Raw genomic sequence first — 27,229 nt, 5'->3', positions numbered from 1 at the left:
TGACATTTAAGATACTGAGTTGTGACCCTTTGTTTGCTGTGGACGAAATTTTTTTTTTTTTAATTTGACAGAGAGAGACAGTGAGAGAGGGAACACAAGCAAGGGGAGTGTGAGAGGGAGAACCAGGCTTCCCGCTGAGCAGGGAGCCCGATGGATGCTGGGCTTAATCTCATGACCTGAGCCCAAGACAGACGCTTAACAGCTGAGCCACCCAGGCACCCCTGAAATTTTAACTTTCTTGGGTACTGGCAGAAACAGAGTCTATAAAACTTATCAAGTACAATCATTTTTAATGTATATATAATTTACACATTTTTCATTATACATTTGATGCATGTATATTTTAATTTTTTCTGATTATAAAAAGTTATGTACGTATACATATATCAAATAATTATGTTGTACACTTTAAGCTAATACAATGTTGTATGTCAATTATATCAATAAAACTGGGGAAAAAAGCCTGGGGAAAAATAAAATAAACATTATGTATCTTTTGTTGTAAAAATTAAAACCATACAAAGTATAAAAAGTAAAAAGTGGTGGGGCGCATGGATGGCTCAGTAGGTTAAGCGGCTGCTGACTCTTGGTTTCAGCTAAGGTCGTGATCTCAGTGTGACATCAAGCCCGAGTCAGGCTCTGCGCTCAGTACAGAGTCTGCTTCTTGCCTTCTCCCTCTGCCCCTCCTTCCCCCACTTGCATGCACGCGTGCTCTCTCCCTCCCTCTCAAATAAATAAATCAATCTTAAAAAAAAAAAGTAAAAAGTGGTGCTCACTTCAGCAGCACATATAATAAAATGGGAACAAAACAGAGGACATTAGCACGGCCCCTACACAAGGATGACTCGCAGATTGGTGAAGTTTTCAAAAAAAAAAAAAGTGGGGACACCTGGGTGGCTCAGTCGGTTGAGTGGCTGCTTTCCGCTCAGGTCATGATCTCTGGATCTGGGGATTGAGTCCCGCCTCAGGCTCCTTGCTCAGTGGGGAGCCTGCTTCTCCCTCTGTCACTTCCCCTGCTCGGAATCTCTCTCTGACAAATAAATAAAATCTAAAAAAAAAAAAAAAGTGAAAACTGTTTTCTTATCAGTGCTTTAGCCGTTCAGTGAAAATTAGAAATTCAGTGAAAATCTAGAATAGATTTTTTTTTTAAGATTTTATTTATTTATTCGACAGAGATAGAGACAGCCAGCGAGAGAGGGAACACAAGCAGGGGGAGTGGGAGAGGAAGAAGCAGGCTCATAGAGGAGGAGCCCGATGTGGGGCAATCCCATAACGCTGGGATCACGCCCTGAGCCGAAGGCAGACGTTTAACCGCTGTGCCACCCAAGTACCCCTAGAATAGATGTTTTAAGAACAGCTGTATTATGGTAGGTTTTACATACAATAAAATTCACCCATTTCATGAGCATGATCCAATGATTTTTAGTAAATATAGAATGGTGCAACCATCACCACAACATATATACTTCTTGCAAAAATGGATAGTAGCTTTCTTTGTTCCTATTTAACCTAGTCTCCCAATTCTACAAAAGGGGCACCTGGCTGAATCAGTCAGTGGAGCATGCAACTCCTGATCTCAGGGTCACGAGTTCAAGCCCCACATTGGATGTAGAAGTTACTTACACACACACACACACACACACACACAAAACTTTGAAGTGTGCTTACCGATGCCCACAGCATGCTCAACATGGTTAGGAGGCTACTATTGAAAGCTTTTGGATAGTTCTGTTCCTGCCAGTTGAGCTACCTGACTACCAAATGTCAGTTGGGTTCAATCCACTTTCTTATATTAGTGAAATCTGCTATTGTAATTTAATTAAATTTTGGAAAATTTATGATATGCGAGCATAAAGAAAGAGATGTTTCTATGAAAACTAAGATGAATGCTTTGGAAAGGCTTGTTAAAAGCAAATTGCTAAAAACTTGTTAAATCAGGTATAGATGAGAATTCTATGATTGAAAGAACGGCACACATTTTTTTTTAAAAGATTTTATTTATTTATTCGACAGAGATAGAGACAGCCAGCGAGAGGGGGAACTCAGGCAGGGGAGTGGGAGAGGAAGAAGTAGGCTTATAGCAGAGGAGCCTGATGTGGGGCTCGATCCCAGAATGCCGGGATCACGCCCTGAGCCGAAGGCAGATGTTTAACCGCTGTGCCACCCAGGCGCCCCAAGAACGGCACACATTTAGAAGAACTTTGCATTCGGCTTGCTTCAGAAGTGCCTTCCAGTTACTGCTCCACTTTAAAAAGAAATTATGGGTGATTTGTTAAAGGCAAGTACAAATCACTCTAAGAAACATTTCAACCACGGGCCCCATGATCACAGAAAAAGCCTGAGGCTATCTCAAAAGATTGATGATGCAATTTACATCTATAAGTCTTAAGTTTAAAGAAAACAGAGTGGCTAATAATACACCATAAACTTACTTTTCTTTTCTTTTCTTTTTTAAGATTTCATTTATTTATTTGACAGAGAGAGCCAGAGAGCACAAGCGGGAGGGGGGAGGTAAAGCAGAGGGAGAAGGAGAGGCAGGCTCCCCGGTGAGCAGGGAGCCTGATGTGGGATTGATCCCAGGATACCAGGACCCTGACCTGAACCGAAGGCAAATAAATGCTCAACCGACTGAGCCACCCAGGTGCCCATAAACTTAACCTTTCTTACAATAAACAAAACCATATACTGTATAATGGCTTATAATTCTGCATTTTAATTGATTTTTTTTCAAGTAACAACTAACCATCAGGCCCAACAGCATCAGATAAAAGGGCTTCAGGTTGGTGTGCAACCAGCTTTTCCTTTACAATATACTGAGGACATTTTTCTTTTTTTCCTTCTTTTTTTAAAAAAGATTTTATTTATTTATTTTTGCAAGAGAGAGTGAGAGAACGATAAGCATGAGGGGGGGGGAGCAGAGGGAGAAGCAACTCCCAGCTGACCAGGGAGCCTGATGCGGGGCTCAATCCTAGGACCCTGGGATCATGACCTGAACGAAGATAGACGCTTAACAGACTGAGCCACCCAAGAGCCCTTGAGGACATTTTTCATGTAGCTATACAAAAATCTACCTTATCCTTTATAAAACTCGCCTCATTGTACTCCACTGTACAGTGGATACATCCTAATTTACTTACCAAATTCTCTATTTTGGTAATTTTCTGAAAAAATATTTTGAACAGGGAATCGAGAGGATGAAAGTGGATTAAGATAATGAATCAGGCAACAGAACATTAAGTGGCTTAAAGAGAAGGGAATGGAAAAAGGAGAAACGGCGAATGAGCAGCTCCCGCATTCATTCAGCTCTGAAATTAAACCAGAAAGTGGTAGTGGTTTACACATCCAAAAAATGTTCTTGTCAGTCTGGCTGTCCTTCCATTTATAAACAAAACAAAACAAAAAACAAAACACCATTCTTTTCTACCTCTCCATCTTGGCTCATTCCAGTCCTCCTGCATTTCATCTTTGCCCGTTGAAATCCTATTTTTCCTTCAACATCCAGAACAAATACCACAGCCCGTCATTATTAGCCCTGGCTGGAAATGATCCCTCCCCTTCCATTGCTAACAGGGAGCTCAATCTGTCCTTCCTTTCTTCCTTCCCCAGAGCATCTCTCGCTCCAAGGTAGTACAGAGCAGCGGCTCAGTAACAACTCTGGGCCCACCCACTTGCTGTGTCTGTGAACTTTGCACCTTACCCAAATTCTCAGTGCCTCAGTGTCCAGATCTGTAAAATGGGGAGACGGATACGCATTGTTGTTATGAGGATTAAATTCGTTAACAGGTGTAAAGCGCTTAGAAGAATGTCTGATGTGTAGTAAGCGCCGAATAAACATTTTGATTGACGGTGGCGGGAGGTGTGGAGCGCGCGGTCCGCCCCGGCAAGCGCCGTGTCCGGGCCGCCGGGAGCGCGGTCACATGATTGGGTCAAGATGGCGTCGCCCAGCTTCTTGTGGCTCTTGGCCGTCGCTCTCCTGCCGGGGTCCTGCGCTGCACCGGCGCTGGGGCATCTCGACCCGGCCGCGCCGCTGCCGCTGGTGATCTGGCATGGGATGGGTGAGTGGGGGAGAAGAGAGTCAGAAGGGTATGGTGACTCCCTCCCTTTCCCAGCCTGGGTTCGCGTGTGCCAAGTGCGAGTGTGGAGGGCGAGGACCGTGGTCGCACAGCGCTCGGCTGGCCCGACGTTTTAGGATTTGGGGGGCTGCTCTGCAGTGGAAAGGGAGAAGGGGAAGGGACTGTCTTCTGGTGAGTGCTCACAGAGAGCCGTGCACTGTTCTTGTTTAATCCTCACGGCAGTGGCGTCAGGGTGCAGCGGCTGGCACTTGGTCGGGCAGTCCTGGCTGTGGCTGCATGACCGGGGCATCCAACCCTTTATTCATGGACACATTGAATAGAGATTTGTTAGGCACCTGTAGTTCGATTTTACATTTAGCACGTAGTTATTGAGCACCTACTGGATGCTGAAGATGCGACAGTGAACAGACCAAATTCTTGGCTCTTTCGGAGCTTAGTTTCCAGGGGGAGAGACAGACTATAAAGAAACAAATAAGTAAAACATACACTAGGTTTAAGTAAAATGGTGATAAGTGCAATGGAGAAAAATAAAGCAGGGAGGGGGATAGAAATGGGAGGTGGGGGCTTGGCAATTTTATAAGCAAGGTCAGGAGAGGATTCACTGAGAAAGTGACATCTGTGCAAAGACCTGAAGTGGATGAGGAAAGATGCCATGTGGATAGCTGGTAGAAGGAAACAGTAAATGCAAAGGCCCTGAGGCGGAAGTATGTCTAGTATGTTGAAGGAACAACATTCAGATCAGTGGGCCTGGAACTGAGTGAGGAAGGAGAAGAAAATAAGGGTTTAGGTTGGGGGGATGCCAATGTTGGGCCTACTAAGGGAGTTGGCTAGAATTTAGGATGGGTAATCCTTGGGGGGTTTTGAGGACATGAGTGACATGATATGACTTGCATTTTAAAAGGGCCATTCTAATCCCTATATATTATATCTCAGGGTCGTGAGTTCAAGTCCCATGTTGGGCTCCACACTGGGAGTAGAGCCTACTTAAAAAACCCCAAAAAGAATAGATTGTAGGGGGTTACAGACATTTGCAGGGAGACAAGTTAGGAAGCTACTGCAACCATTTAAACAAGAGGTGGTGGTGGCATGAAACAGTAGTCAGAAGAGATGCTGAGAAGTGGTCAAAGTTTGGATATCTTCTGAAGGCAGAGACGGTATTTATTAGCAGATTAGATTCAGGATGAAAGAGAAAGAAAAGAGTCAAGGATGATTCCATGGGTTTGGGGCTGGGCAGGTAGAAGGAAGAAGTTGTCATTCTACCAAAATGGGAGAGTGGTGGGGAGAAGATCAAGAGTCTGCTTTTGGACTTCCGAGATTTGAGATGCTAGTTAGACATCCAGGAGATGTTGCCGAGGCATTTGGAGTTCGGAGTGTAGGACAGAGACGCGAGGTGGAGATGTAAGTTGGGAGCCTTCAGCGTATGGCTGCCATTTAAGGCCGTGAAACTGGGCAGGATATTGGGGGGCATGACCGTCCACAGGAGGGAAGAGGTCCCAAGATTGAGCCCTGAAGCACTGCCAACATTTGGAGGTTGAGGAGATGAGGTGGAACTAGCTGAGGAGACAGTGATGGTGGAGGAATGTCAGGAGAGCACAATGTCCAGGAAGTCCAGTGAAAATGTTTCAAGAGGAAGGGAACAATCAGTTGTACGGAATTTTATCGGCAGGGCAACTGAGAAGAGGTTATTGGACTTAGCAATTTGAAGATCACTAATGACCTTAACCAAGGCCGTTTGGGGAACATGATGAGGATGACAGCTTTACTGGATTGAGTTAAAGAAAACTGTCCAAAGAGGAATTAGAGTCAGCAAATAGAGACTGTTTTTTCAGCGCTCTGTGCTGGGCTCTAGGGCTATCACAGGAGAGTTAAAAGAAGTTATTATGAGAGAAATAAAAAATGCTGTAAGCCTTAGCTTTTTCCCTTAAAAATGAATTCTTTTTTTTTTTTTAATTTTTATTTATTTGACAGAGACAGAGACAGCCAGCGAGAAAGGGAACACAAGCAGGGGGAGTGGGAGAGGAAGAAGCAGGCTCCCAGCAGAGGAGCCTGATGTGGGGCTCGATCCCATAACACTGGGATCACGCCCTGAGCCGAAGGCAGACGCTTAACCGCCGTGCCACCCAGGCGCCCCTAAAAATGAATTCTTAAGCTTCCTCTCAGGTTAGAAATGTGATGATTCAGCTCAAAATGGGAAATGACCTCAGCCTACTTCTCCAACTGAGTGGCTGGTCACTTTGCTTCCCGTGTTTAATTTTGGTTCCTGGAAACAGGAAACAGGACTGGGAGTAGGGTGTGGCAGGGAGGCCCCCTGCAAAATTTAAGAAGGCACTCACTCTGTAGTTTGTAGAGGTTAGGGTCAGCTCTTGTACGAACCTACGAGGGACTACCTGCCAAATTTGGTGTCCTAGGGGCTCCACTTGCCTTTCCCTGGGACTAGCCCTCAGCCCTCGAGTCTGACTCCTGAGTGCTTTTGAGTCAGTTAATCCCAAATGTTCCAGATGATAAGGGAGCACGTAATATGCACCTTTGCTTATTTTTCCGTTGTGAATTTGATGTCCCAACTATGTTGTGTGGGGTTTTGAAGTTTGTTATTATTTGATACACATGAGCAGAGCAACAAATGTTCTTTTTTTTTAAATCGGGGTAAAACAAATATAACCTGCGATTAACCATATTAAAATATACAATTCAGTGGCATTTAGTGGATTCACAGTGTTGGTGGTTGTCACAACTACCGCTTCTCTCTAACTTCAAAGCTTTTTCATTATCCCAGAAAACACCAGTACCCCCTTAGTAATTGCGCTATTCCCCACTCCCAACACCCCCTGGAAATGTCCAGTCTGCTTTCTGTCTCTCTGGATTTGCCTATTCTGGATAGATACAGATATAGATGTCATCATACATTATGTGACCTTTTGTGTTTGGCTCATTTCACGTACAATGGTGTTTTTTAGGTGCATCCACATTGTAGCATTTCCGTGCTTCATTCTTTTTTATGGTTGAGTAATATTCGACTGTGTCTATACCACAGTTGGTTTACCCACTCATCTACTGATAGACATTTAGGTCATTTCCACCCCTTAACTATTACAAATAACGCTGCTATGAACATTGATGTACAGGTTTCTGTGTGGGCATGTTTTCATTTCTGTTGGGTAGAAATCTAGAAGTGAAATTGCTGGATCATGTGGTAATTGTTAGGTTTAACTTTTTGAGGAATCACCAAACTTCTCACGGTGGCTGCATCATATTACACTCCCACCAGCAATGTACAAGGGTTCCTATTTCTCCACATCCTTGCTAACACTTGTTACTTTCCATCTTTTAATTAAATTTTTTTTTATTAAAGCCATCTTTGTAAGTATGAAGTGGTATCTCATTATGGTTTTGATTTGCATTTCCTGAATGACCAGTGATGTTGAGCATGTTTTCATGTGTTTGTTGGCCATCTGTATATCTTCTTTGGAGAGAGGTCTGTTCAAGTCCTTTTTCCATTTTTTAATTAGATTAACTTCTTGTTGAGTTGTAAGAGTTCTTTGTATGTCCTGGGTATTAAATCCTTATCAGGTGTATGTTTTACAAATATTTTCTCCCATTCTGTATGTTTTACATTCTTAATAATGCCCTTTGAAGCATGGAACTTAAAAAAAAAAATGTGTCGGGGCGCCTGGCTCAGTTGTTAAGCGTCTGCCTTGGGCTCACAGCGTGATCCCAGAGTTCTGGGATCGAGCCCCACTTTGGGCTCCCTGCTCTGCTGGGAGTCTGCTTCTTCCTCTCCCACTCCCCCTGCCTGTGTTCCCTCTCTTGCTGGCTCTCTCTCTCTCTCAAATAAATAAAATCTTAAAAAATAATAAATTTAAAAAAATGTGTCAGGCTGTTTGGCTCACGAGTATCCACCATTGTCTTTGTTGTCTAGGAGACAGCTGTTGTAATCCCTTAAGCATGGGTGCTATTAAAAAAATGGTTGAGAAGAAAATACCTGGAATTTATGTCTTATCCTTAGAGATCGGGAAGACCCTGATGGAGGTAAGGCCCTTCACAGCTCTGTTCCTTGGAAGGTTTGCTGACTGATTTCATTTCCTAGAATGTACTATTAAAATGCTTCGCCTTGCATTTTTAGCAGCGGGTCATACAATGATACTTTAACTCTTGAGTGGCTTATGTGAGGATTCCAACCTGAGCTAAGTTTGGCCTCTTAGGGAAGATGCTACTGGTGGTTTTCATCCCGTCCTCTCTCTGTGGCTCGTCTTTTAGGATGTGGAGAACAGCTTCTTCTTGAATGTCAATTCCCAAGTAACAACAGTGTGTCAGATTCTTGCTAAGGATCCTAAATTGCAGCAAGGCTACAATGCTATGGGATTCTCCCAGGGAGGCCAATTTCTGTAAGTCCTTTTCTGTTCAGTCGTACCCTTTACATGGAATTGATTTTTTTCTTTTATTAGGTGGATCCATTTCTCGAATTCTTTTGAAGTCTTCGTCTATCTAGGAAGGAAAACTATACTCTAAAATATCTCCATGTAAAAAGCTTTATGAAACTTAATTTATTTTCTATGAAAGACTTAAGATTTGTGTTTGGCCATATTGGGGGAAATCCTGTCACTCCATGGCTTTGGGGAATCACAGAGGATAAAGTAGCTTAATCTGGGAAGTTGGTCGTTGATGATACACTTTTATCTGACAGTTGGAGCTGATAATCATTTTTCCCCCCAGGAGGGCCGTGGCTCAGAGATGCCCATCACCGCCCATGATCAATCTGATCTCGGTCGGGGGACAACATCAAGGTAACTTTGGCCTCTTTGCCTCCTTTTTCTCCATTCTAATCCATGTGACCACTTGATTTTAAAACATTCCACCAGCTCTGTTTGTACAAGAAGTCAGCCATTCTTGGAAAATCCCGTTTTTTCCGGCTAATAACAAACTAGCCAGAATTGAAGAAATAGGAAGAGACTTAGGATTCTAGAAGCCAAGGACACAGGTGAATCAGGTTGCCATCTGCTTCTCTCCGGTTTAATTGATGTGATTTCCTGGAGGTGGTTGCAGCTACGTGGCAGGTGGTGGTTGAGGAGTCAGGAAGGCCAACAGTTTTTCCTGTTTTCCTTCCTTCCTCCCTCCCTCCCTCTCTTCCTTCCTTCCAAGGTTTTATTTATTTGAGAGAGAGAGCACACGAGTGGGGAGGAGGGGGCAGAGGGAGAGGGAGAAGCAGACTCCCTGCCGAGCAGGGAGCCCAATGTGGGGCTCGATTCCAGGACCCTGAGATCATGACCTGAGCTGAAGGCAGACTCTTAACGGACTGAGCCATCCACGTGCCCTGCTTTTTCTGTTTTCTGACACTGGTGATGTCTTATTGAATTTAGGCTCAGGCAAACAATAGCATCTAAGCTTTTTTGTCTATAAAGTTAACAGTAGAAATTAAATCCTTTGAGAAACAATGGGTTTTCTGTTTAGACAGAATTATATACTTTTGGGGAAGGATGTGTCTTTGGGGTAGAACTTTATCTCTGTTCTCATGGATATAGCTATCAGGTGGCATAGTGTAGGGGCAGAGGATTGGATTCACCCAATTAACTGTTGCTAATGGGCAAATAATTTGGTAACTTAGATTTATTTCTCTTGTTTTCAGAGAGAGCACAGTGGGCAGAGGGGCAGAGGGAGAGGGAGAAACAGACTCCCTGCTGAGCAGGGAGCCCAACACAGGGCTCAATCCCAGGACCATGGATTCATGACCTGAGCCAAAGGCAGACGCTTAACTGACTGAGCCACACAGGCAACCCGAAAAAATACTTTTTAAAAACACAAGTAATATTAAAATGCAAGTTGGTTAAAAACAACTTTATCATTCACTCAGCCAATAAATATTTATTGAAAATCTATAAATAAGACAAACAAGGTCCCTAAACTTCCATTCTAGTGGGGGAGGGGTAGGAAAGAGACAATGAAGCAAGTAAATAAATAAATACAGATGTGGGAACTATGATCAAGAGAAAAGTAGGGTATAGGGTGCTTGGGTGGCTCAGTCGGTTAAGCGTCTGACTCTTGATGGCAGCTCAAATCTTGGATCTCAGGGTCCTGAGTTTAAACCCCGAGTTGGGTGCCATGCTGGGTTTGGAGCCTCCTTTACCAAAAATAAGGGGCGCCTGGGTGGCTCAGTAGGTTAAGTGTCTGCCTTCGGCTCAGGTCCTGGGATCAAGTCCTGCCTCGGGCTCCTTGCTCTGTGGGGAACCTGCTTCTCCCTCTGCCTGCTGCTCCCCCTGCTTGTGCTCCTTCTCACTCTGACAAATAAATAAATAAAATCTTTATTTTTTTATTTTATTTTTTTTAAAGATTTTATTTATTTATTTGACAGAGACAGAGACAGCCAGCGAGAGAGGGAACACAAGCAGGGGGAGTGGGAGAGGAAGAAGCAGGCTCATAGCAGAGGAGCCTGATGTGGGGCTCGATCCCATAACGCCGGGATCACGCCCTGAGCCGAAGGCAGACACTTAACCGCTGTGCCACCCAGGCGTCCCATAAATAAAATCTTTAAAAAAATAAAAAGAAAAATAAAAAAGAGAAGAAAAAGAAAGATGTGGGCTCTGGAACCAAACTACCTGTGTCATATCATGGCTCTACACTTACTGTCGAACCTTGGACCAGGTATTTAACCTCTTTATTTTGATGTTTCTTATCTGTAATAAGGGGCAAATAATAATTTCTACTCCATATGTTGGTTGTGAGGATTGAATGAATTACTGCGAGTAGGTGCTTAGAACTACGCCTGGTACCCCTGAAAATGTTGTTGCTGAGGCTGATGAAGATGGAAGGTATAACGGGNGGGGGGGGGGGGGGACAGGGGGTTGGGGACTACCTGAGTTAGGTGTCAGACGTGACTTCCCTAAGCTAAGGCCTGAGAGCTGAAATGAGTCCGACCACTGAAGCAGTGAGAGAAGCACATCTACCAGGAAGAGCTGGTGCCAAGGCCTAGGCAGAAACGCGAGTAGGAGCCCCAGGGGGAAGCTGGCTATGGTGTGAATTCTCAGGACGTTATTTTCTGGAATAAATAGATCCAAGGCTAGCTCTGGTCTGTTGTGTTGCTCACCGTGCCTGCACACAGTAGCTATTCAGTACACAGCTATTGAAGGAACGGATCTTTGTCCTCTGCTGCTGCAGGTGTTTATGGACTCCCTCGGTGCCCAGGGGAGAGCTCTCACATCTGTGACCTGATCAGGAAAACCCTGAATGCGGGGGCTTACAACAAAGCTATTCAAGAACGGTAGGTATGATTGGCTGAAAAGGGCGTAGAACGGACGTTGCAGGAACACATCATGCTGACTTTCATGCCGGCAGAGTGGCCGGTGACAGACACATGAGAGGCTTTTTGTAAATATCTCTGTGCTGTCTACTCAGTTCTATTATAAGCCTAAAACAGCTCTAATATTAATTTAAAAAAAGGAAGGGAGGGTTGTTTTTTAAGGTTTTATTTATTTATTTGAGAGAGAAAGAAAAAGCATGTGAGAGAACATGAGCAGGGGGAGGGGCAGAGGGAGAGGGAGAAGAAGACTGTCCACCAAGCAGGGAGCCTGACGTGGGGGATGGATCCGATGACCTTAGAGTCATGCCCTGAGCCAAAGGCAGCCACTTAACCGGCTGAGCCACCCACGCATCCCAGGTGTGGAGTATTCGAGATGATAACTGAGATTTGGGATCAACTAGTATGGCTACAACAGCTATCCTACGGGTTTTCCAAGTGTATCATTCTTGTCTGATAAAGTTCTTCAATACAACACTTCCTTGAAGCCGTTTTCCAAGGTTCAGCCCTGCCAGTGACTGGCATGTGGAAATAATCAGCAGCTAGCTCTTTCTTCCTTTCTCACCTGTCTCACCCCACTCACAGCCACAGAGCTGTGTTAGGTCAGTAGTGCCACCTGATGGTCTGTGAAGGAAACAGATACTTTTTTTAAAAAACGATTTCGTTTATTTACTTAGAGTGAGAGAGAGCAGAGAGGGAGAGGGATAAGCGGGCTCCCTGATGTGGGAACCCTGAGATCATGACCTGAACCGAAGGCAGACACCCGACTGAGCCACTCGGGCGCCCCCATTGTTCTTTATTCTTTTCTCATTATTCTTCGAACTCTTGCCCAGCTGCCTCGGAAAAATTCATCCTTTTCTTTCTTTGTGTTTCCTTCGTGGACCAAGCACAACCCCTGGCAATCAGAATTATTAGTGACTAGAAATAAGCAGTTATGGGGAGGAGACAGTAACACCTAAGTACTGATTAAAAGGGGTAGATTGATGTGTTTGTCTTCAGTTCTTTCTTCAACTGTAATAACCCGGTAGCAAAAGAATAAAAAGTGAGAAAACCCACAAGGGCCAAGAGAACAGGAGAGGAGAGAGGGGGCATCAGCAAGTCTTTGAAGGACAGAAAGCAGATGAATGAGTGATAACGGGTTCAGAGCCGAAGAAGCTGAGACCTTTATGTCTGTAGAAGGATGCCCTGAGAAGATGGGGGCAGATTCACTTTTCACAGCTCCAGAGAGGGTCAGGAAGGAGATGTAGCAGATCCTTTGCAAGGTAGAGATCAGTGCATGGCGCTAAAAACAGGACTTTTTGTTGGAAAAAAAAATCATTTCTATATAAGGAAGGATCCAACTCCCAGTTCCCGTACGCGCACATCCAAGTGACTGCTCCTCCCCCACTCTGACAAGAGAAGCAAAATTTATTCTCTGGAGCAGTTTAACTAGAGAAGTACAAGACGCTAAGGTAATACGGGCCGGATGGCGGTGACACACCACACTGGAAACCCACGCCCTCCCACTCCCCTTTCCTCCCTCTCGGCTCCCAGGATCATAGCCGCTAGGCTGATGTTTGGCGCACCTGTCTCTGGAAAACCTGACTGGCCCCAGAGGAAAGATCTACAGGTTGCGGTTTTCGAGTCCTCCAAGAAATCAGGATTCCTCTCGACTACCGTGAGGTGAAGCCGCCAGGAGGTGAGCTCTGTGGCCTCACGAGGAACCTTCAGTCAGCTTTGTAGGGCCTCGTTTCAGCATGAACTGAGAGCCAGGGACCCCCAGCCAGACATCTGAGGAAAGCTTGTAATGTGGAAGACAGATCAAAACCCACAAAAAGTAAAAAGCAACTTGGAAGGATAAGGTGACCATTCAAGGTGCCAAAGAAAACGTTAAAAAAAGAAAGAAAAAAGCCTAGAATTATTATCTTCAGAGATGAGCAATTGCATCTGTGGCACTGGAAAAGAATGTGACTAAAACCAACAATCAGAGAGTAAGAGAGAGCTCCTGGCAGTTAAAAATAAGACAACCAAAATAAAAAATGTGAGAGTGATACGGGAATATGAACTTGAGGAAATCTCCTAGAAATGAGAACAAAAACTCAAAGAGGTTTAAAAAAAAGACAGAACTGATAAAATTAGAGGAGCCGTTTTAGGAAGTCCAGGATCTGCCTGATAGGTGTTCCGAAAAGAGCCCAGAGAAAAAGGGTGGATTGGAATTATCAAAGAAGTCATACAAGAAAATTTCTCAGAATGACGGGACATGAGTTTCCAGATTGAAAGAGCTAAGTGGTCAGGGCAAGGAATGAAAAAAGCCTCACACGGAGGTGTGCTCCTGTGACCTTTCAGAGCACCAGGAGAAAGAGTGGGCCCTGGGGAGGCCGCCCAGAGTCCGTCCTCATGACCGTGCACTCCCGCCAGCACCACCGCCTGCTAGAATTTTCTGAGAAAAAGTGATTTCCACCCTAGAGTTTGATGCTGAACCTTTAAGTAGCAATTACTTGGGAAAATAAAAGCCTCTTCAGACACACGCACACAAAGCATGACCCTCTTTCTGGGCGGGTGTTGGAGAGACTCGGTTCCACAGCGTCCGCTGCGTGGCCTGGCGTGTCTTTGAGTCTCCTCCTCATCCCCAGCATGAAGTTCGCTGTAGTGCTTTCCTGACGGAGCTTCGGAGCAGGGCCTCAGCTCATACTAAGTAGGCAGATCGGGGCTATTAACGCTAGTGGTGCTGGGTTTAAAATATTTATTCAACTCGAGCTTCCTGTTTCCTTTATTTATAAGCATTGCTGTGGTTTTGTTTTCTCGGTCGCAGTTATAAAGTATTTCATTCATAATTTCATCCAGTGTTGCTCTGCACTTGCCAGGCCCTGTGGTAGGCCTGGCAGGTACAGCGGAGAATAACACAGTTAGGGTCCCTGCTCCCATGAAGGAACATACCAGTGGGAAAGGGGAGCTCCAAGCAGACAGAGGCACGGGCTCGCCTCTCATCGTGCTGAGGCTGTGGCGGAAGTAAATGGTGCAGTGGTGGAGAGGAGAGGAGGTACTCTGGACGGAACGGCCTTCGGAGAACAGGGTCTGAAGGATGAGAAGAAGGATGGGAGGAGCTAAGGAAGGAGCCATCAGGCTGAGGGAGCAGTAGGCACGAAGGCCCGATCCTAGGACACGTTTGGCTTGTTCTAGGCCCCCGTGACAAGTTGAGTGATAGACGGGAGTTGGCCAGGTTGACACCTGCAGGGGCGTGAAAGTCACACCAGCAGTTTGGGTTTCCTTCTAAACATCAAGAGAAGGTATTAGGAGGTTTTGAGCAAGGGAATAATATGGCCTGATTCATGTTTTTGGATGGTCTCCACTGCTTTGTGGGGAGTGGATTGAAAAGTGGGTAGAGGAAAAGCAGGGGGTGTCACCGTGTCTCGGTAAGAAGTGATGGTGATGTGGACACCAGGGTGGCCACAGTGAGGTGGAGAGAAGTGGAATGACCTGAGATTAGTTTCATCGTGTTGTAGCTGAACGAGCATCGACTACAGCTCGGCATTTATAACTCGGTTTCCCTGGGAAATGCTTTCTGAATTCTCAGTGGCTCCTTTACAGATTGACAGTTTTCTAGTTTTATGGAGTTGCTTTTTCTTTTTAAAGTTTCTTTGTAGTTCTGTGTGTATCTCATTTTAGCAGACGGCTAGTATGAGATCTAAAGAAGCAGGTATGGGAAGCCTGGGTGGCTCAGTTGGTTAAGTGTCTGCCTTCGGCTCAGGTCATGATCTCAGTCAGGGACCTGGGATCCAACCAGCTCACTTCCCTCTCCCTGCTCAGCTCCCTCTCCCTCTGCCGCTCCCCCTGCTTGTTTGCTCTCTCTCTCTCAAATAAACAGATAAATAAATAAAATCTTAAAAAAAAAGAAAAGGGGCAGATAGCCCCAGTAGAGGCGGGAAGGGGATGGGGAGGGCGGAAAGGGACAGGAGATCACGTTTTCCTGGCTAGCATGGTCCTGGGCTGCCCTTTGTATCAGGGAGGATTGTGGTTGCAGGAAAATAACTACATCAAATCAAAGTAAATTTTTAAAGAAGTTCATAGTCTTTGGTACCCAGGGTTTCAGAGGGACTAGAATCAGGAAATGGGAGCCACCAAGAACTGCGTCTGTCTCTCCAGCTGGCATTGCTGCCTCTGTCCGCACACACACCAGCCTCTCTGGCCACCCACGGGGTGAAGGTGACCTTGCCTAGCTTCCAGGTTTTTTGTTTGTTTTTTAATATTTAGTTATTTTGGAGAGAGAGAATGCTTGCAGAAGCAGGGGAGGGGCAGGGGGAGAGAGAGCATCTCAAGCAGACTCCCTGCTGCACACGGAGCCCACCTCGGGGCTCAGTCCCGTGACCCCTGGGATCATGACCTGGGCTGAAACCAAGAGACCGTCACTCCACCGATGGAGCCACCCAGGCGCCCCCGCTTCCAAGTTTTTCATTGTGTCTGCTTAGAGTATTATCTCAGGAGAGAGAGGCTGGAATCTCTCCGTCCCAATCCAGATTCTTAGGGAAGGGACCACGTCCCAGCTCAGGTCCGATCTCCATCATTGACTGCGGCCAGAAAAGTGAGACCACACGGTACCAGCCATACCCACCCCTGTAATCAGAAGGTGGGCCCGGAAGGGTACAGTTCCCAGACAAGGGAGAGTTGATTTTGATTTAGGCAAAGACCCCAGAAAGTGTCTTCTGCGCTGTTCAGATCATTCAACCTGAACAAAGCAAATTTGATCTAGTCCCCTGGGAAGCCAGGGAGGAGGGACTTTCCAGCACCAGCTCCCGGCTCGGTGGGGGCAGCAGTGAGGAATGGTGAGTGTGACTGTTCTTTCTCACCTCATGGACGTGAAATCCACCCTCTAGTTCCCCTCTGAGATCCTGGCAGCCCGTCCTGGAGTTCTTCTTCCTCCAGTTTCCTCCTTGCTATCCTACTCACTGAGCCCATCTCCGCCACAGTGAATACAGCAGTGTCGCCCTGGCTGTGGCCTCTCCTCTTCTCCTGTGCCAGCTCTGCTCTCCCACATAGCCCTGTCCTTATCCACGGCCTTCAGCCCTCCATGCCCCGTGCTTGCGGGGGCCTGCACCCTCAATGGCTCTCACAGTATGCTTATCCCCAGGTGTCCCACTCTCCCCCCACCTTCGCCCTCAACTCGTCGCTCCCCTTTCTGGAAATATTGAGGCATCCACTTAGGCACTTTTTAGCTGTTCAGAAAAGTATAAAGAGTAATGTCATCTAAGACCTAAAATTAATATTTTGTCATATTTGCCTCAGATGTTTTAAGAACTGAAACATTTCAGATAATACTGAATTCTGCATATCTCTGCCAGGTTCCATTCCCTGCCCTCCCTCCATAGTGACAACCACTGTCAAGAAATGAGAATGATAGATACTTTTTGTCCATTAAAAAAAATGGTATATTTATATACATATATATTCTCCATCAACATGTAGCCTTATTTTGTATATTTAAAATGTTACGTAATGGCCATCTTGTGCATTTCATTCTGCAAATGAGTTTTTCACTCAGTTTTACGTTTAGTAACATGTTGTTACATATACATCTGGTTCATTCCTCTTCACAGCTACCCGGCGTTCTGTATTCCATGACTACGCCACCGTGATTGATTTCCATGTTGCAAACATTTCGGCACTTCTAGTTTCTCATGATAACAAACACTTTGAGGGAACGTCCTTGTGTTGAAAGGCCCAGCCTGTGTTGCTGCTTGTGTCCTTTACTTTTACGCTACGCCTGTACTCACACGGGACACTTCACTTCCGGTCGCCAAGAGTGTGGAAGTTTCCCCCCACACCGAGGAGTTCTTTGTGACATCAGCTGGGGGTCCTACAGTTTAACTCAGTTCTGACACTGTCTACCTGGAGAGAGCGTCAGATCCCACAGATTAAGAGCTCAGTCCCCCAAGCCTGCCCTCCTCCCCCACACGTACACACCCATCGTCCGTAGTAGGTCCCCAGGTTCCCCCCAACTTCTGTCTGATGTGGCTGCAAGGTGGAGGTTTCCATGACCCTCTCCTCAGGTATGATTAATTTGCTAGAGTGGTGCACAGAACTCAAGGAAACATGTTTACCAGTTTATTAAAGGGTGTGATAAAGGACACAGATGAGGGGCGCCTGGGTGGCTCAGTCAGTTGGCTGCCTTTGACTCAGGTCATGATCTCAGGGTCCTGGGATCGAGCCCTGCATCAGGCTCTGTGCCCAGTGGGGAGTCGGCTTCTCCCTCTCCCTCTGCTCCTCCCCTTGCTCGTGCTCTCTCAAATACATAAAACCTTAAAAAAAAAAAAAAGGACACAGATGAACAGCCAGATGAAGAGATACGTTGGTGAGGTTTGGGAGGGCCCCGAGCACAGGAGCTGGGGTGCACACCCTTCTGGGTGTGTCTGCCAACCTGGAAGCTCTCTGAACCCCTACTGTTAGGACATTATGGAGGCTGCTTCACATAAGCACGATCAGTTACTGACTCCATTTCCAGCCCCCCTCCCCTCTCTGGGGAATGGGGAGCAGGGCTGAAAATTCCAAGCTTCAGACGGAGGCTTGTGCTTTCTGGTGACCAGCCCATCCAGGAGCCATCCAGGAGTCACCTCAATAGAACGAAAGATGCTCCTAGAGGTCTTATCACTGAGGAAATTACAAGGGTTTTAGGAGCTCCGTGCCAGGAGCCAGGGTTGGAGACCAGTGTACGTATTTTGTATTACCTAGCAATCCCTGAACAAGAATTTATCTACTAGTGGAGTTCACGTGTGGGCTCTCAGTTACTCATGGGGTAATTTGGGGAAAGCTCCTTAACCACTCTGCCTTGGTTTCATCATCTGGAAAATAGGGCAGGAGTTCTACCTTGTGGGTCGTAGAGGAGGCTAAAAGAGTTAATAGCTGTAGGTAGAGCGCTTAGAACAGTCCTTCGGTGCGTGTCGGCTGCTGTGATTACCGTGACAAGCATGTGCTGTTTAGACTTGACTCGATATCGCCAAGGCAGTTGTACCGATTTCTGTTCCACCAGCAGAGTGTGAGTGCTCCCGTTTTCCTCCAGTCTTACGAACTTTTTTTTTTTAAAGATTTTTTATTTATTAATTTGACAGAGATAGAGACAGCCAGCGAGAGAGGGAACACAAGCAGGGGGAGTGGGAGAGGAAGAAGCAGGCTCATAGTGGAAGAGCCTGATGTGGGGCTTGATCCCATAACGCCGGGATCACGCCCTGAGCCGAAGGCAGACGCTTAACCGCTGTGCCACCCAGGCACCCCCAGTCTTACGAACTTTTGATCCCGTGTCTGTTTCACGTCTGCCAGTCAGATGTGTGTGGGATGCTTTCGCTTTCCAGTCTGCGCATTCTGTGAGGCAGCTCGAACATCTGTTTGTGTTTCTTGGCTACTCGGGTCTCTCTTTTCTGTGAATTGCCTATTCATCACCTAGTCTAGTCTTTGCCTGTTTTTCTGTGGGGCGCGCTGTCTTTTTCTTACTGATGTGTAAGTATCGTGTACACACACGCATCTGTATTATGATTATTAAGCCTTATCTTTGTTAGGGATGTTACGCGTAACTCCTCCCAGCCTGTGGCTTGTCTTTGAATTTAATTTATGGTGCCGGTACAGCAGATTTGTTTTAGACAGTTTTATTGAGATCTAATTGGCAGAGCATACAGTTCTGTCATTTAGAGTGTATAATTCATTGGTTTAGGGGCATATTACGGTATTAATTTTTTTAAGCTGTGGTAAAACATATATGTGTTATATATAACACAGAATCTGCCATTTCCGTCATTTGTAAGCGCATAGTCCGGGGCATTAAGTACATTCACAGTGTCACACAACCAGCATCAGCGGCCGCAGCTTCTGATTTGGATTCAGGCCACTTCCTCCGTCCTCAGGACTGAAGCACAAAGCTATTCTCCGATCCCGCATTTTCTTCTCATTTTTTTTCAGGTTTTGTTTTGACTCTCACGTTTTTCATCTACCTGGGGTTTTCGATGCTCGGTCTGCTTGTGGGCTGCGGTCCCGTTCCATTCATTTCTCTGTCTCCACCCCATGTGCACACTGCTTTAGTCAGGACAGCAGCTTTTACGCGGCTCTTCTTCAAGTCTTGGCTGGTCTTGGACTCGTATTGTTTCATCCGGAGTTTAAAATTAGTTTGTCACATAAAATAAAATAAGTTTGTCAGATTCTGCCAAAAATCATCTTTTGATTTAGATGAACACCTTAGGGTTTGGCCATCACCTCAACACATCTGCTTCTGCATTTCCTTTCCTCCCCGTCAGGCTCTGTTCCGCTCACGCTAGGCCTGGGAACAGCACCTCTGCGTGCAGACGGTAGTGGCCGGATGTAGAGCGAGGGAGAGGATGGACAGACTAGGATGGCGACAGGCCCGTTAGCACTACCTTTGGTGGGCTTTGTGCCACGAGTGGACACATTCGTGAGCTGTACAGTTGCTGTTAATTTTCACGACAAGCCTGGAAGACTCCGGCTCGGAGAGGCAAGCCCCCGTGCCTCCAGCCCAGGGCTGCGAGCCAGGAAGCGGGTGCTGTCGGCATCCCACGGTCAGCAGAGGCAGGAGGGACGTGTGGGGGCTCAGAGCAGGGCTTCTGGGGCCGGACTGGCTGCTAGGCCGTTCGGGCTCTGTTCCCTCCCTGTGTGACCGTGGGCAAGCTACTTAGTCACTCCGGGTACGAGTGCCTCATTTGTAAACAGGAGGCTAATACTAGTGCCTTCGCCATGGAATTCTTGTCAGGATTAAGTAGGTTAATGTACGTAAAGTGCTTAGAATAGGCCCAGTAAGTGCTCTACGTGGGTTTCTATGATTCTCTCTCAGCCACGGTGGCTAGCGCAGGCCTCAGGGGAAAAGGTTCTGGTTTCTGCGGAGCTGACTGCCCCTTGAGCGGGCCGCTTCGGCAAGAGTGTGGACTTGGGCAGATTGAGGCTCCTGTCTTACCTTGCCTGCGACTGTGTAGGGTTTTGTTTTTGGTTTTTTTTTGAGATTTTATTTATTTATTTATTTGGCGTGCGTGTGCACAAGCAAGCAGGGGGAGGGGCAGAGGGAGAGAGAGAGAGAGAGAGAGACTGCCCACAGTCTCTCCCCGATGCGGGGCTCAAGCCCACAACCCTGAGAGCACGACCTGAGCCGAAACCAGGAGTCGGGTGCTTACCCGCCTGAGCCACGGGTGACACGACTGTGGCTATTTGAGAGCGTTACTTAAGCTCCGAGATTGGCCCTTCGCTGGCGCCAAGGAGAGACCAGTACAGACCGGTGTTTCTTCTCTGTCTGCCTCCCCAGCGCCTCCAGCGTCTGCTTATCCTCAGGTCCTTCCCCTTGGCCGTCCCACGTGCACCAGGCTTCTCACAAAACAAAATGCCCTTCGTTTCTTCCTGTTGCCCCTTCTTAGCTGTTTCCTTGTCACACAGAAAGGTGACCCGTGACTCCTGCTTCCATTGGATCTCTTCTTTTCCAGCCGTTGGGCTCCCTGCTGTAATTCTGGGTCACCGGAACCTGGTCCGGCAAGATCCAGAGACCATTGTATTTATTCACTGGACGTGTTTTGAAGGAACTTTGACCACCTGCGTGAACACGTGTGCTCAGTGCTCACCACTTTTGAGCATTTGACGCTGTTGACCACCCACTGCTGAAGCTTCTTCCCTTGTTCCCCTCACCTGCTGCCTTCCCTTCTGCTCACATCTCAAAACCCTACCCTCCCTCAGTGCCAGCCGACTTCTTTCATAGCTTGTCTGGCATCCCTGACTCGGTCCCTTGCATTCGGCAGAGCCTCAGGCTGGGCATCTGCTGTGTGCCCGCGTCGCTGCCGAAGGAGCCTGTAGCCCTTGGGGGACAACCGGGGAGCCGGCTTGCACCCGGTGAGCGACCGCAGGGCTAGAACAGAGGGACAAAACCAGTGCCAGTGTCAGTATTTTATAAATGGTCAGAGTTCATCACATTTTTTGGATTGTTTTTGTGTTTCAAGATTTTACTTACTTATTTGAGAGAGAGAGAGCACAAGCCGGGGGAGCAGCAGAGGGAGAAGCTCACTCCCCTCTGAGTAGGGAGCCTGATCAGGACCCCGGGATCACGACTTGAGCTGAAGGCGGACACTTACCCGACTGAGCTATCCAGGCGCCCCAAGTCCCTGCCTTTTGTCCTTAAAAATTGTGTGACATACCAGAATCCTGGAAACTCATGTCACCACTCAACAGTAGGAAAAATGCTTTACGATTGAATGGGTAGACCGCCCTCGCAGCCTGAGGATGGCCGGATGGATGAAGAGAGGGATGGCTGGATGTGCAGGTGGTGATATCTGAGCTGAGTCTTGCAGATGAATAGGAAGCAGAGGAGGGGGAAGGAGGTGGGGTTGTGGGTGGGGACAGCATGTGCCACCGTGACCCGGAGGCAGAAGTGTGAGAAGGCTCAAGGCCATGGGGAAACTGATACTGATGCGTCCTTTTCCAAAACTGTGGGACTCAGTGCTAATGCTCATAGCACCGTCATGCCTCCGGCGTGTCATTAGCAAACTATTTCGTCAGTGGAAGTCTTATCTGCCCTACAAGGCCCGGGGCTTGGCGGCTCTGGTCTGTCGTCCTTTTGAAGTCTGCTGGCGCACAGTCTGCTATACACAGGGACATGCCGGTGGCGTGCTGACAGACACGCAGCTTGGTCACGTTTATTCCTCCCTCCTTCCCGCAGCCTGGTGCAAGCGGAGTACTGGCACGACCCCCTCAAGGAGGACGTGTACCGCAACCACAGCATCTTCTTGGCAGATATTAATCAGGAGAGGGTAAGCACCCGTCCCAGGCTGCCACAGCTGTGCATTCGTGTTGCTTTCGGGGTGTCACAAACAGATCAGCTGTGACGGTTTACCCAGCGTATCCGGGACAGACCCTGGGAAACAGAAGTTCTGTTTTGGGGAGGCAGTGCTTGTGAGCTTCAGTTCCTTTTAGGAAGGCTGAAATTCATTTGGCTTTCTTCCCGTAGGTCCTTTTCCTTTCCTTGTGTTGAAGAAGCAGGGTAAGCTCAGTAGGTTGCTGGCTGGCTTAAGTGGAATGCAACAGCTGCCGTCTTACTGAGGGATGCCTTCCTAGTGGGTCCCTTGGGGTCAGATTTTCTCAGAAGTGAGATTGACTTTAAAGAGAGACTGCAGAGGGGACTGCATATGTCCCAGGCACGAGCTTGGTGTGGGAGATTCGGGTAAACTCAGTGGCTCAGTTTATATTGGGCCTATCTGGAGGCTTTTGTTTTTGTCTTTTAAAACAAAATTTGAGGGGTGGTGGGGAAGAAACAGAAGACTGTAGCAGAACCACTCAGAATGTGTGGTTTCTCATTTTGCCTTGGCTTTCCCTGGGTAGTCGCCTTTAACCTACGTGACAGATGCCTGTGGAGTGCAGTGACGGACTATGGTTGGTGGGGGCATTGCCAGTCAGATAGGATGGTAAGAAAAGGCTGTACAAGGTATATTCTGGGCTGGAAGCTGGAAAAGCAGTCCATTATCATAGGGAGGAAATATGGTGGCCCAGGGCTGGAGAGGCCAGAGCACTGGAAGGCTTTAACATCCCTGCTGGAACCTGATGATGTTGTCCCTGAAATACTACTGGCCTTTCCTCCAGGGTGTCAATGAGTCCTACAAGAAGAACCTGATGGCCTTGAAGAAGTTTGTGATGGTGAAATTTCTCAATGATTCCATCGTGGACCCTGTGGACTCTGAGGTGAGATGCTGCGTCGGCAGGCCACGCCATGCCAGGAGACCGAAGGAGTAAATGGCATTGAAATCCAGCTGCCTGCTGGGGAAAAACCCTCAGTCCCTTCCCCCAACTTTTGCGTAGAGCAGAGCTTCTTCACCCAAGGTCTACAAATGGGACACTGGGGGCTGTCACCTCCCCAACACCCGAAATTGTTTGCAAAATTATGTAATTGCACTCTCTGAGAAAGGGTCTATAACTTTTACCACATTTTCCGAGAGACCTGTGACCCAGACCATCAGCCCAAAGTCTGTAAATCCCTGAGGTTGGCATTCAAGGTCTGCCTTGACTTATCTTTCCAACCTAATCTTCCTTCATTACCCACTTCATATACTCTAGGATCAAGGCTTGAAATGCCCCAGACTGGACATAAGTTTTTACTCTTATGTGCCTTTGTTCATGCTTTTCAGTCTCTAGCGTGCCCTTCCCGGGGTTGCTTCACCTGACAAGCTCCAGGTCATCTGTCAAGGCCAAGCTCAAGTGTCACTTCTTCCATCCAGGATGCCATTCCTATTCCAGGCAGAGTTTGCTCCCTCTTTTGCAGAATCATCACATTATGCCAGGCCCCCAGGGACTAGTACACGGCACCTGCCATCCAGGTCCAGCCCACCATCTGCTTTTGCAGGGCCCATGAACATTTTTTAATGGTTAGGAAAAAAAAGAATATCTGATGACAAAAGTTACATGAATTCAAATTTCAGCATCCATAAATGAGATTTCATTGGAATACAGCCATATTCATTTTTACTTTTTTTAAAAAGCCATATTCATTTTTTATATATTGCTTGTGGCTGTTTTTGTTTCGGGGGGCAGCATTGGGTAGTTGCACCCATGTGGCCCTTAAAGCCTAAGATACTTTGTATCTGGCCTTTACAGAGAGGTTTCTGCGCCTCGCTAGACTAGAGCTGTAGAAAGCAGGGACCACATACATATTTATCTTCAAATGTCAAATTTAGCACAAGGATTTTCATAGCATAGGTGCTGAATAATTGTAGGAAACAGGAATTCTGCAGAATTGGAAAGCTCTTTGGAAAGATTAACTCATCCCTCAGGATCTACCCTTAAAAAGAGATGACTCAAGATGTACTCTATTTTTACTCTTTGCCACAGTTTTGTGATACTGTTTGTTGGTAGTCTTAGCTACTAGCCCGTCTTCGTTTGACAATATGCGCTCCGTGTCTGATCTTCGTTCTCCCTCCTCTCCTGCAGTGGTTCGGATTTTATAGAAGTGGCCAAGCCAAGGAAACCATCCCCTTGCAGGAGACCACTCTGTACACACAGGTAACTGGAGAGAGAGGTGCTGTCTTTTTCAGCTCCTGGTTCCCGAAGCTCCTGGGTTCTTTGGTGATAGAGCCTGTCCTGCACACCCCAGAGCAGTAGGCACCTAGAGGCCTCTGACTTGGTCTGACACGGGTGAGGCCTGTTAGGGTGCTGATTGTGACACCAGCATTATCAGGCGCTGGGTTTCAGGAATGTACATCCTGAAGGATGTAGGACCTGTACCTCATGGTTTTCAAGTATGTTGAGGTCACCTCATCTCCAGTTTCTGCCTTCTGATAAAATCCAAGAAGCCCCGTGCATCATGAAAACAGAGGAGAGGTGTTAACTTTAAAACATGAACAGATGTGAGGTCCTGTGTTTACCTTAGAGCACTGATGAGGGGAGCTGCTCCTGCGGGAGCCCAAAGAGGAAGCAGTAGGCCCTGTCTCTCAAGCAGAGGTTGCACCATTTCAGTACCTCTGCTTCTGGGGCCTTCCACACTCTAAGGAGTGGATATTGGAGCTGGACCCTCCCAGACGGCACAAGTGCTATGTGCACCACTCGCCTGCTCTAGAATTCCTCCGAGTAATTCCGCAGGCCATGTGTCTCCTCTCTTGGCTTTTCTCCGGCATTTGGTGCCCCACCTTGGGTGAGATCAAAGGAAAGGGAAGCTTGGGTCTGTTGAGGTTTGGAAATTACAGCTAAGAACTTCCCTCTTATGAAAGTCAAACTGATGGTAGCTACGGCAGAAGCAGCACTCCGGCACCGTCAGCTGCCTGTCCTCCCCGCCACATTTGTTCTGTGGCACTGTGGGTAATGCCGTTCTCAACTGCGGATATGGAGTGAGGTGTGGTATCGAAGCTTAGATATGTTTTAAGCTAACATTTTTCTGTCCTTGACTCAGTCTCACTTGACCTTTTGAGGCAGTTTTGTCCGTGGCTTGCCCACCCACACAGGTGGTCCTCCAGAAGCTTTAGAAAGCTTTTCAGAAAGCCGAATATAGAACTCTGTAGACCACAATCTCAATTACGTATGATTTGAATGCTCAGGAAGAAAACTGGGAGGTATCCTTTTTGGCATTTTCAACAATACACTTAAATTTTACTACTCAGGGAAAAGGCTACGCTTTGAGCACATCTCTCAAATGAACATTGTTTCTTTACTTTTTAACCGTAGAACTTTTCATAAAGCCTCTTAATTATGGTCTTTCTCTCTGCAGGACCGCCTGGGGCTAAAGGAAATGGACAATGCAGGACAGTTAGTGTTCCTGGCGGTAGAAGGGGACCATCTTCAGCTGTCTCAAGAATGGTTTTATGCCCACATCATACCCTTCCTTGACTGAAACCCTTGTAGTCTGCAGCAGAGCTCAGGGAGCCCCTAGTGCTTCCAAACCAGTAGGAGACTCTTCCCTTCATGCCCAAGCCTGAGCTCACATCCAGCTTGCAACTAATCCTTCCTTCTAGTTATCACCTAACATGCCCTGCTCAGAAAGATCTAAGATTCGAATCTTATCCTTTGCCTCAGCATATGGTGTTGAATGCAAGTTTAATTAGCTAATAACCATGCATGGAGATTATTTTACAACCCCTCGATGTGGTCAGGCTGTCTTAGGAAACAGTCAGCTGCAGATCAGTGTCGGAACTGTGCCCAGAAGAGGCTGAAACTAAAGCAATTAGTTTAAGGGCAGACACCTTTTTCAGGAAAGCCTAGCCACATTTCAAGCCAACAGGCGGCTGGTATCCAGGCCTGCGCTGACCATAAATGCTTTCTGTTTTGCTGGTGGAGATTCATTCAGTGCTTGTGAAAGTATTCTTCAGGTAGTGTTGCTGCATAACTCCTGGAGGCTACCCTCTTTTCGCAGTAGTTGTCTCCTGTGGTGTCTTAGCATTGACCTGTTCTGCTGGGCCACCATCTTGTCTCAGTAGCACTCTGTCTCTTCAGGTAGTGATGAGTTAGTTGCTCTGTCACAAAGGGAGGAAGTAGCACCCAATTGGATTGCTTAATGTGGCGGGGGTGGGGGGCGGAGTACATCTTGCTTAACTTAGGGGAGTGAAGAAAAATGTACAAGCGGACAGAACACTGTATGTCAACTATACTTGAACTGAACAATGTACAGGCAGAAATTGTGAGGACGCAATTGGTCCCTTCTACTCCACCTGTCCCTTTCTCAGTGTAGCCCGTGATCTGCCTTCTAGAGTCACTCTGCTGCTGGTGTTAACAGACAATGGGAGGAAGAATGGGAAGAGATCAGGCTTTCTAACTCCCATCTTAAAATACTGTACTTACAGTATACTGTAAACTATTTCTGATGTATTTGATGAAAAAAGGATTATTTGCTCAGGAAGGCTGGGGAATATTGCATACCCCTTTTCTCCTGTTGGAGATCAACTCACTTTAGAATACTAAGGACTGAGAATTCCTGTTACAATAAAGAAAACTAACCTTTAGCTACTATTTTCCCACACTGTGAGCATGGACATCTTAGCCCCCCACTCCCTCACCTTGAGAAAACCTAACAACACTTCCTGAAGGACCACTGTGCAGAATGCCAGTGTGAGATGACAGCTGTGCAGAGGGAAGCACCTTGTTAGTGCTGCTAAGTTTACCCTTTTTCTCTGATTTTTCTCTCCCCTCTCTCAAGCCTTATTTCTCAACTAGAAGATGAAGATGAGGATTAAGGGTAACAAGTGGGGGGATGTGAAAAAAATTTTATGATGTTGTCTACAATAAAGAATAGTTTCTTATCCTTGGTGTCCTCTTCCTTCTCAGTATTCTTACATATATCTCAGGGCGCCCGGCTGGCTCAGTCGGTAGAGGACACGACTCTTGATCTCGGGATTATGAGTTTTGAGCCCCATGTTGAGGTAGAGTTTACTTCAAAAAATATTCTTACATCTCT

General features: G+C 46.8%; 1 protein-coding gene and 1 non-coding gene across 2 annotated transcripts; both read left to right on the top strand.

Moving 5' to 3' along the window:
• The first annotated feature begins 768 nt into the window (after positions 1 to 768).
• On the top strand, positions 769 to 875 carry LOC117801230. The gene has a single exon (XR_004623759.1). It is a non-coding gene; the product is annotated as a U6 spliceosomal RNA (small nuclear RNA).
• Positions 876 to 3,900: 3,025 nt separating this feature from the next.
• Positions 3,901 to 27,074, top strand: PPT1 (palmitoyl-protein thioesterase 1). Its single transcript, XM_002927559.4, has 9 exons — positions 3,901 to 4,055; positions 7,990 to 8,099; positions 8,328 to 8,455; positions 8,784 to 8,854; positions 11,220 to 11,322; positions 22,022 to 22,112; positions 22,939 to 23,037; positions 24,280 to 24,351; positions 25,550 to 27,074. Exons 1-9 carry the CDS (start codon positions 3,932 to 3,934, stop codon positions 25,670 to 25,672), a joined length of 921 nt encoding a protein of 306 aa, XP_002927605.1. The 5' UTR covers positions 3,901 to 3,931; the 3' UTR covers positions 25,673 to 27,074.
• Positions 27,075 to 27,229: the final 155 nt, after the last annotated feature.

The sequence above is a fragment of the Ailuropoda melanoleuca genome, chromosome 2 (genome assembly GCF_002007445.2).
Source record: "Ailuropoda melanoleuca isolate Jingjing chromosome 2, ASM200744v2, whole genome shotgun sequence".
NCBI lineage: Eukaryota > Metazoa > Chordata > Mammalia > Carnivora > Ursidae > Ailuropoda > Ailuropoda melanoleuca.
The sequence above is the reverse complement of the archived record's forward strand: the minus strand, read 5'-3'. Positions and strand labels throughout refer to the sequence as shown.

Bases quoted from the DNA above. Each gene is read 5' to 3' on its own strand.
- PPT1 (XM_002927559.4), top strand. From the start codon at position 3,932: ATGGCGTCGCCCAGCTTCTTGTGGCTCTTGGCCGTCGCTCTCCTGCCG. The intron at 4,056-7,989 runs GTGAGTGGGGGA...TTTGTTGTCTAG, and splicing joins GGTGATCTGGCATGGGATGG to GAGACAGCTGTTGTAATCCC. The intron at 8,100-8,327 runs GTAAGGCCCTTC...CTCGTCTTTTAG, and splicing joins TCGGGAAGACCCTGATGGAG to GATGTGGAGAACAGCTTCTT.